At 35.7% G+C, this 11,136-nt stretch overlaps 1 protein-coding gene across 5 annotated transcripts in view; it reads right to left on the reverse strand.

The window, feature by feature from the left end:
* Positions 1-1,198: 1,198 nt before the first annotated feature.
* Nlrp14 (NLR family pyrin domain containing 14) overlaps positions 1,199-11,136 on the reverse strand; it is a 48,966-nt gene continuing 39,028 nt past the window's right edge. For all 5 annotated transcript variants that reach the window (XM_033764173.1, XM_033764172.1, XM_033764170.1 and 2 more), the window contains 5 exons: positions 10,585-10,755; positions 8,719-8,886; positions 7,339-7,509; positions 1,935-2,105; positions 1,199-1,372 (listed from right to left, as the gene is read on the reverse strand). In XM_033764173.1, coding sequence (XP_033620064.1) covers positions 1,243-1,372; positions 1,935-2,105; positions 7,339-7,509; positions 8,719-8,886; positions 10,585-10,755 — 811 coding nt within the window. In that variant the 3' untranslated portion in view covers positions 1,199-1,242. The remainder of the gene's footprint in view (positions 1,373-1,934; positions 2,106-7,338; positions 7,510-8,718; positions 8,887-10,584; positions 10,756-11,136) is intronic.

Consider the following 11,136-nt stretch of genomic DNA (forward strand, 5'->3'; position numbering starts at 1 on the left):
AATTATTTGATTTTCTGCCCATCTAGAATTAACTGCTCGAGTCTGGGTGGCCATTTTAGCAAAGAAAGAGGATTTGTGTCAGCCTGGCTCCAGGCCCATCCCTCACTTTTGGAGGAATCAAACGTAGGTCATTACATTGTTGTAGAGCATTTGTCTAGCATAAACTACAAACCCAGCTCTGGGCTTAACATTTAAAGAAAACTGGCATTTACATTTAGCCTTTGTAATTTTAAGCCCCCACCCAAGAAATCCACCTTCGTTGCTGGAGAGATCTTGTATAGGGGATCTTGGAGGAGGGGCCCATCTGAACCCAATCTCTCTGCCACTATTGCCAAGATGCCAGATGTGTGAGAAGAGTTATGTTGGGGCTTGCACAGCAACCTGGCTGCCAAGTGAATATCACAAAGGGACCGGCAAGTGATGCCATGTGGAAGAAATGCTCAGCTGAACCCTTTCTGACTTCTCATTTACCATCATGAAATTTAATGAAAAGGTTATTAAAGCCACTAAGTTGTGGGATGGTTTATTAGCTTTTAAGTAACCGGAATTGTCTTTCTCAGAAAATTTTATTGTGCCACACTTTTGCCAAATGGAGGAACACATTTTTGGCTCTAACCCCCATAACCTTTCATCCTCTTAAAGAATATTAAGACTGCTTGGCTTCAGAAAGTGTACATTGAAGGGGACTCATTTCTACAGAAACTAGTCATTTGCACATATTAATTAATGTACCTAAGAATTGCTTGGGGATTTAAAATGCTGGTTTCCCAAGAACCTTCACCCAGATATTCTTGTTCAGTAAGCCCTGGTATAGAGCTCAGGAAGCTGCATTTTAAGATAGACAACCAAGTGATTTTGACACCCATGGTTCCAAAAACACATAGAAAGGCAATCTAATAAGATGTCACAGACAGTGAGGCTGTGAACGAAGAAGCCATGACAGTGTGAATGACAAGGTTACCAGTCTTCTCTGGTCCCATCTCAAAGTGTCCTTTCTAAGCTTCTAAAGTTCTTAAACTCTGAATCCAATTAAAGTTAGTTTTCAGAGAACTTGGTTTTTCATTTTATTTTAGCCTCTCAAATTTTGTCAAGCAGAATGGATGTTTTATAGAGAAGTAACTAACCTGTATCTTATAGATGTCAGGTGCAGTATCTCTGAAAATAGAGTATCACAGAAGTCGAGAACCAAAGTCTTTGCAACTCTTGATTTTTATTTTTTTAAAGGAATATAGGTTCTTTAAATCAGAAATACCACCACCAGGACCACCATTCTTTTTTATTATAAGAGCTGTCAATGACCAACTTCGGATTGCTGACTCTCACAGCTTCCAGCAGCTTCTGGGCTTCCTTATCAAATGTATCTTTCCACAACCTGAGAAAACACAAGGGAACATGTCTTTTCCTGCACTCAGTTTACCCATAGCCTTCTACTTTCTCTGAAGTATTTCAAGAGGAAAAAAACTATCAAAATAGAAAATATTAACATGAATGGGAAGTGGGAATACAGTCAAGGCAGTAATAAGAGGAAAACAGAACTTGAGTATAAATACATTAAAATCAAGGAGGAAGTCCTCAAACAGCCTTCCATCCAAACAAAATAGTAATGATAATGAAATAGCTAGGACATTATTATTCCAAGCACTGTTATAAGTACTTGGCCTACACTGACTCAGCTATACTCATAATAATGTCATAGGTATATTTTTATCATTTCACCCATTTTATAGACAGACTAAATTTTAGTAACAGGTAGGAAAAGAATTCAAATTCAATGAGTCTAGCTCCAGAGTGCCCTACTCTGAACCACTACACGGCACTCTCAATAACATTCAGTATTCCAGGATTCCCACAGAGCCACAATCAAGTCGAATCGGAGACCTACCAACAGATCCCTCACTGCAAGAAAAGCCCTCTAGAAGCCACACAGGACTTACCCTAGAACTTGTAGTTTACATTCTGCACTCCTCAAGACTTCACATAAAGTTCTTAGTCCTTCATAGCCCAAGGTATTCTGTGTGAGGTTCATTTTTACCAGCTTTTGGTTGCTGAGAAGAGCGGAGGAGAGATCTTGACAACACAGGGAAGTCAAACCACAGTGTTCCAGCCTGTAGGGAAGACAAACATTAAAAATGACTATCTCATGACAGGAAAGATGAGATTTGTGGGCTTAGAGGGGAGGGTAATTGCAGAAACTTTAAAAATGAACACAGGGTAAGGACAAGTACTTATAATATCATTACTAGGTATTTGTAGGCTGAACATATCGCTTCCTAAATCATATAGTTCAAGGAATAACAAGCATACTACCAAATACTAGGACTATGAAGCTGGTGAAATGAACTAATGATCATTAAAAATGCAGCAGCATAGATTTTCAGAAATTTGGTACTGAGTGTAATACCATTTATGCAAATAAAAATACTAAAGAATATTACATCTTTTACAAAGCTATACAAACTTCTATAGAATATTTCAAATAGATCAGTTGCCTACACATGGGAAGAATTGCTAATAGAAATTTACCAATCGACCAACCAATCAAAGGTCCTATAAAAGCCAATGATCATATAAAGAACTGAGGAAGTATGTTAAAGTGTAGCTTTTGCACATGTTCCCCCAATCCTTATTTGAATTTTCACCTCTGTTCACTTAGTCATTGAAAAATTGAGTGTCTATAGGTGCTGAGCATATAAAACTTTTAAAAAGTTGCTGCCCACAGAATTCAGGTGAACACTCTTAATTGAAATAACTAGGACACACATGTGTAAATATTGAATAGTATCTGTGGTGTGAAAAATTGTAAATAAGGTTCAGATCATATAAATGATAATGTGAAAGTGGAAGAAAAGAACTAAAGGAGTAGGGGAAGTAGGAGGAGTAGGAGAAAGGAAAGAAGGGAAAAGAAAAAATGAGAAAAGGAAAAAAATGGTAACAGTCTTTGTAAATAGGGAAGGTTGGAGGGAGGGGAGGGGTATGGGGAAAAAAGAACCAAGATACATCATATGTAAAGGTACAACATTCCAATGATGAATATAACTATACTGAATACCTAAAAAGTACCGATAAACTTAATGAAAAAAAAATTCAGGTGAATGCAGAAGACAAGTTATAAAGATACATAACTATCACACAAGTACACTGTAGAATAAAGTACTGTAAGACAATGTGTGGGAGATTATGAATACATCAGGATTAAATTTGCAGTAATAGTTTCAAGATGTTAAAAAATACACAACTATAAACCATATATATAGTATACAACATATATATATCTATATATATATATATATTATACAACACACGCGCACACACACACATATAGTATACAACTATAAAGTATAGGAAGCCCAGTATTGTAATGGAGCTTTTAACAGTAACAAAAACATAGGTAATTAAAATTGGTAATTCTGTTGGCCAAACTGATAATACTGTTTTATGTTGCTTTAACAGAATATCTAATCATATCTAATGATAGATAATGTAAAGTAAAAGGTTTATTTAACTCAGTTTAGGCAGTTAAAAAGCAGAGTGCCAACATCTACACAGATCTTGTGAGGGTCTTCCACTGCATCACAATGTGGCTGCTTCATAATGGTGAGGATGTACACAAGAGTGAGAAATCACATAAAGACAGGAAGCCAGAGACACTCAGGAGCTAGACTGACTCTTTTTATACCCCTTTGTTGAGGGAATTAGCCAGGGTCCTTCAGTTACTAGACGTAGTTACTTCTGAGGATGACACCCCCAATGACCTAACTACCTCCCCCACTGGGTCTCACCTCTTAAAGGTTATGTCACTTCAACACATACTGGGGACCACACTTCTAGTATATGAACCTGTGAGGGACACATAATATTCAAACCCTAGTATACTGCAACCTACAACTCTTCATATTCTGTAAATGTACTATGGAACAAAGAAAGTCTGATTATATAGTATACAGCCTATGAAGCAAATGTCAATGCTTAAAAAGTTAAAATCATGTACAGTATGTTGTCAGATCACAATGGTAGAGTTATAAAAGAAACACCTCATTTAAAAATTGAATTTTGGGCTAGGGATTTAGCTCAGTGGTTCTGGCACCTGCCTTGCAAGCACAAGGACCTGAGTTTGAACCCCAGTACCAAAAAAAAAATAATAATAATAATAATTAAAAAAATAAAAATTGAGATTTTACAATAGCCAAAGTGTACAAGGAAAAATATAGTAAGGTACATTTAAAATATTTTATATTAAAAAGGAAAGTATTATCTAAGCATCTAACTCAATTTAGAAAATAGTAAAATAAAAATATAAGAAATGATTTTAAAAATAGAAAATATACAAACTATAGCATCAGTTTTGTGTTTTGTGAGGAAAAAAATGCAATGTGAAAAGGCTTAAATTACTCATACCATATCAGGATTGAAAAAAACCCATACTATGATTTAAAAATTAAGCAAATATTAGAAACTTGCCAATAAAATTGGGTGAGATGGATGAAATATAACTTAAAAGTTGAAGAGAAAAAAAATTTTAAAAATTGAATCAGATCAAAATAATCTACACAAGGAACTAGATATCTTAAACTTTTACAAACTTCAAGGAATAATTTATCTTACCAAATTACTTGTATAGGAAACTATAAAAAACATTCCTGAACTCATACATAATTACTGTAATTTAGATACAAAAATGTAATGAGGACTACACAAGGAAATTATGAGCCTGTCTCCATTATTGTAGTTATATGTATCAGTTGGTTTTAGCCCCAGAATGTAAGATTAGTAAATCAATGTGATGCAATAACAAAACATTTACAACAGCACTGAAATATAACAAGTTAAAGTTAAAATACACGGCAATTCAAGGAAAAATTTCTAAGCTTTATTGATAGACCTAAATAGGCATAGCAAAATGAAGTATATCAATGAAGTATCAAGATACTCACTGATATATCGACAAAATACAATTCCAATCAAAATCCCAATATTTACATAGGTTGAAGCAGGTGCACGTGTATTTGTGTGTAATGTGAAAATTTTAGATTTAAATTTTTGGAAATGGAATGAGAAAAAAGTCAAAAGGTACTTAGGAATAAAAACAAGCAGCGGAAAACAGAAAACCCAGTAGTGAAGCAACACCAGTGAAAATGTGACCTGTAACAATAATGAAGGTATTACTACCAAGAAGTGAGGAGAGAATTTCAATAAACTTTGCTGAAAAAAAAAAATCTTTTATAGGAAGAATATTTTATAGGAAGAATAGGACTTTACCACTAATAATTTTTAACAATAGATTAAAAACCGCAAAGCTTCATGACTTTACTATTTAGGCCATGACAAAATGAAAAATAATGTGTGGGAATTGAGTTTCTGTGAATACTATATGTACAGATGCTTTTGTGACTTCCTTTGATCCTGCTGGATTGAAGAACTGGGTGCAATTGAACTGACAGCCTCTGGGATGGGATTTGGGGGAAACAGTAGCAACAGTATTTGGAAAAACACACTTTAGGAAGGAAAAGTAATGCTCTCATTTTACCCCAAGACCCAACAGTGCAGTCTAGTAAAGTAATTTTGGGCTTTATATGAATCAGGCAACAAGCAACTGCCACCTTGACCCTCTATTGAGTTTGTCATGCCCATCTACATTCTATACAAACAAAATCTCATGTGGACAGAAGAGGTCTTGAAATAATTTACTTTGTCACTGATGGCATCAGGCACAAAAATCAATGACAACCATAATGTAGAACCTCATGTGTGCAAATGTGACCACCAGCACAATTTCACTTTGATTAATACAAATTAAAAGCTTGTCCTGATGAGAGCAGCCTTTGGTTAGACTGTGTAAAGCCCAGGAGGCAGCTGTAACTAGCAGTATGACTACTTGACATAACCGAACCAGTCTAATGGGGACCCAAACCAAGTACAAGAGAATATCCCAAATTAAGAGCATCCTGTGCCGCTGTGGCATATTTAGGAGTGAACAGTAAACTACTCAAGGTCTTTTCTTGGGAACTTGGGTTGGTTTTGGTCTATGTTTTGTCCTCTGTTTAATGTCACTGATACCAAAGATCAGCAGATCATTAATAATTCCTTTGTAGTCATAACAGACAAGAGACCCGGTAATACTCCTTGAGACTTAATTGGCCAAGTTAAAGACTGTTGGGTCATGGCTGAAATCAGTACAAGTTGGCCTTCTCCTGTTCTCGCAGTATTACTGATCATGGCCATATTTAAATGGCACTTGAGATTAATGAAACAGATCTGGCCCCAATCCTCTCTTGGTCACATCAGAGTAGCCAAATTTACCAGAATCCAAGACTGTATTGTATAGAGACACTGGCTGGATACTGTTAGGAGCATACGTCCATTGGTCTTTCACTCTCCTATACATTTTGCAAACAAAAAAGCAAGGCTCTGGGCAAATCCTCCTGGGCCATTTCCCAGGGCCATGCATGTAAAGAACAGCCTTTAAGCACAAGGTATTATCTTTTACTAGGAAAAAGAGGTAGCTTTCTTATCACTTATTATACAGTGGCATGATCAGGCATCTATCTGGACCCTCCACGACAGCCCTGTGTGTAAGTTGGGGGACAAAGGGAATTAACATATGCTATGCCATAAGTAATAAAGTCCTTTGTCTCTGATCATAATCTTGGGTTTTCTGCCAGCATCTATGAAACAGTAACAGGCTCAAGTATATAGGTTATAATTAAATCTCAGACTCAACAGTTAAAATACCATTATGATAAAAATTACATAAACAGCCCAATGGAAACATGGTAATGTCAGCACTTTCCTAGAAGAGTCAAGGACAATTTTTCTGGGAGATGGGAGATTTAAATTCCTAAAGGTTGAAATCTGTGTTGGAGCTTCCCAAATATACAGCACATTCATGTTGTGTAAGTACTAGGCAGTATCAGTTCAAAAGTAAAAGTTACAGTATTGAATCTAAGTAGTAAATTCAGAACATAGGGTGAGAATTTATTAAATGGCAAGATACTTGAGAACTTATAGTATTTTACAGATACAAAGTGATTAGTAAAATTTTTTATAAGAAATAAGTCAGGGAGGGACAAATGGAATATCTGAAGGAAGACAGAATTTGGAAAACACCAATCAGATGCCATTTATTGCATGTGTATCTATGGTATTAAGAGGGATGCAAAGAATGTGAAGTGTGGCTCCTGTACCAAAGAACATGCAATATACTGATCCATATACTTGAAATTCAGATTAAGAGTAATTTTCTTTCCAGTCCCCTTTTTCATTCTCTTTCCATATACAAAACAACTTCTGTCTATACCAGCCATCACAGAGGTATCATTTTCCTTTTGGAAAACAACTCACCCAAGCCTCTGGATATTACAGTTTGGATTTCTCAACGCTTCACACAGAATTTTCATGCCTTCATCCAGCAAGTCATTGTACCCAAGGTCTAGGCTTAAAAGGCTTGGGCTGTTCAAAATAGCAGAAGCCAGATCCGGACAACATGCAGTAGTGAGAACACAGCCCATCAACCTGCAAGAAATAAAGAAGTGAGCCTGGCAGTTGTGAGGCTTAGTTTTTTTCTTAGGAAGCCTGTCCAGGGATCTTTTCTTGTTAGAGGCCATAATGTTAATTAAGAAAAGCATAATTTTGTCTATGTGTTTACAGCAATGCTGAAAGGTGGGCTGAGAAGGACCTTGAGTATAGAGGTTAAACACTATCTCAGTAGTGAAATGAAGATATTAGAGTTCATAATCTCCATTAAGTAAAACTTTGTCTTCTATTTGAGTAATGATAAAGGAAATTTCAGATTCACATACTACACACACACACACACACATTTACCTTAAGGAATTGTAAGTGCTAATTGGATTGGAGAGTTCAATTTTAGTGTTTTACAGACATCACAATAAATTAAACTTCTAAGTTTAGTCGTAATGAGTTCAGTCAAGACAAACACTTCTGTGTACACCAAGGCACTAGAGTTTGTACTTTAAATACCTTAATGACTTAGCTATTGGACTTGTCCCATGAGAGACCATAGTGCAAAAGCTAAAATTGCTACCTCTGTCTTGCTTCACTCTAATCACAATATTTACAGTGAAATATGAAATAGTTATTAATATTTAAATGGTTTTTCTGAAATACTATCAAGTGAAAGGAAGCCAAAGTTATATCTACACAATAATCAGTGATAATAGAAGCATGGACCATACATTATGTATATTCAAAGACAAAGAGAGAACACAGGAATAAAAATGGTGAACAACTCCACACAAATATGTAAATGTTATGTAGTGCAAACTTACTAAGAAAAAATGGTTGCATGTGAAAAATGGTGATAGGTTACATTTTAAAATCCTTTCCAGTTATTCTGAAAGTTCATCTACACCCACGTTTAAATTTAAGCCTGAACAAAAAACTGGGATGGCAGTTTCAGCTGCGTGGATCCAAAGAGAACACCAGTACAATTACTAGGGCACAACCAAGGCAAAACTAATATGGTTCATATTCAGCCTGGTGCTTCTGGACCTTTACCTAAAGGAAACTACTTTTAATTGCTATAGTGAATCTTTTAAAAAAAAAATGTGGTGAAGAGACTTCCCAGCTTGTCTCAAGGCAAAATGAGAATCAGCTCTATATTCTTTTTGATATTCCATTCACAACCTTTCTTGTCACATCTTTCCTGCCCTCAAACAATTTGTAGTTGAAACTACCCAAAAGGAGAGTCAAAAAACCTACTCCAAGTCCTGAAGATTACAGCTCGGCTGGAGAAAGACATTACACAGAAGATTTGCTCCATCATCTTGAAGACAGTTTGATCCCAGATCCAGATGTTTCAGACTCTTGTTGTATAGAAAAGTTGAGAGGTATTCACTGCTAATTGAAGTGAAACAGCAACACCTCAGCCTACAAGAAGGAAAATATGAGGAAAGACTGGATCACTGTTCTACTGCCCAGATATGCTTATCTTTGAAAAGGTTTTATATTATGATGCCCTACTACTTTGCCAACACTCCACCTAAGTTCAGACACCCTAGTGGTCAGCCTGTTTCATATGACACACTTAGGTCTACATAATTTTACCAGCTAGATTCATGTTCTTCAGAGCTTTTATCATAAATCAAATATTAACCTCTTTTACACTGCACACATATAATACTCTGTTGCAGAAATAGGTACATGGAATGTAGCACCCAGAAGATGAAGTAGGAGCAACCATAAACACTCTTCATATAATAAAAGTGGTACTTTCAGTCAAGAAGGAAGAGAGATACCATTAATGATTTTTTCGTACAACAGATATATAGGGATAAATATATAGGTAAAATATAAGCCTCATGAAAAAATTAACATGCAAATTTTAAAAATAAACTATAAAGAGTATGAGCAGATCAATGGATATTTAAAACATATTTCCAATTATGGTAGTGCCTTTAGAAGACATAAGAGATAATCTGACTTCAAAAAATTTAAACTTTTATATATTTTGAAAATGACTATAAAGTTGGAAATAAAGCAACATGTTAGGTAAATTTGTGATATGTAATAAAATATATTAATAATCACACAGAAAACATCCAGAAACAAACAGCCTTAAGAAGCAATTTCTAGAATATAAAAAGATTTGAAAACATTTGCAAACATATTCGACATTCAATTACTTTTGAAAGTTCATCTTCATCTATCCAATACTGATCAGAAAGACTATAGATACCTGATGAAGTACTAATATTGAGGCCCCTAGACTACTGTTAGAAATATAAACAGCCTGTCTGGGAGGTAATTTAAATACCTCTAACAAAAAAAATTTTTAGCACATCAATTCATGTCTAGAAAAGTACCTAGCAAAAATGAATAACCACACTGTGATCTGGCCATACAATGGAATGCTATTACCTCTGTTAAATAGTATGTATTTATTTACTTGCTTTAAACCTAGACTATGAAGTTAGATAAGTGGCACACTTCAGCTCTGAATTCACTTTCTTGTGAGACACCAGGCAAGTTGCATTACCTTTCCAAGCCTCACTTTCCTGACCTGTGCTGTAAGGCACCTAGAACCTGACACCATCAGGTACTGTTGTGCAGATTAACTTTAGCACAGTGTTTAGAAAAAAGACAATAAATGGCAGTTATTAATGTCACCATTATCATTAAGGGTAACAATAGAGAAAAATCAAAATTTATTCCCAGTACATCTTCACTTGTTTTACCCTGGTATTGCAGAATACCTGAGACTTGGCATTTATAATGAAAATAAATTTCTCAGTCCGGAAGCTGAGAGGTTTAAGATGAGGGGTTGCATCTGTGATGACCTTCTAACTACATCATCCCACAGCAAAAGGAAAAAAAAGAGCATGAGTGTGAGAAGGGGGGCCTACCTCATTCTTTTATCAGGAGTCACTGCTGTGATAACCCACTCCTGAAATTGGCATTAATTCACTGCCATTATGACTTAAATTACCTCTTAAAAGGTCCCATTCCCTGAACCACTATGTGTTGCATTAGGGATTAAATTGCCAACACATGAACCTTGGGGCTAGCAACACTTGAAATATATTTCAAACTATATATATTTAGGGATGAGAAATAGTACACACTTACACAAGGCTCTGTAAAGTACACTCTGGATGTTTCAAGGCAGCACTTAAAAGCTTTGCTCCACGGTCTCCCACTTTGTTGTTTGACAAACATAAATGAGTCAGTCTCTTATTGCTGATAAGAGCCGAAGAAAGATTCTTGCAACTAGCTTCTGTGAAGCCACAGCTTTCTAATCTGAAGGAGAAACACATGGGAAGGGATTCATGAATTCTTATGGCTTCTATCACTCTTCACAAGGAAATGAGATAGTTTTTATAACTTCTCTAGCTCTGCTATAGAACCTCAACAAACCTACTTCAACTGAATTCTGTTGCAGCTGTGTGTCCAGGGTATGATGAAATACAGCAGAGAAACAGAAGGATAGAAAAGAATGAAAATAAGGTCAATCAGATAGCAAAGAATTGCTCAAAAGTTAAGAAAAATAAAGGAAGGGCTGGGGGTATAACTCAGTGGTAGAGGAAGGACATGCTTAGCACATGCAAGGTAGAGTTCCATTCCCAGCACCCAAAAAAAAAAAAAAAAAAAAAAAAGGGGGGAAAAAAAAAAAAAAAAAAA

Source organism: Fukomys damarensis, unplaced genomic scaffold, assembly GCF_012274545.1.
Source record: "Fukomys damarensis isolate Sample0158 unplaced genomic scaffold, DMR_v1.0_HiC HiC_scaffold_16, whole genome shotgun sequence".
Classification (NCBI taxonomy): Eukaryota; Metazoa; Chordata; class Mammalia; order Rodentia; family Bathyergidae; genus Fukomys; species Fukomys damarensis.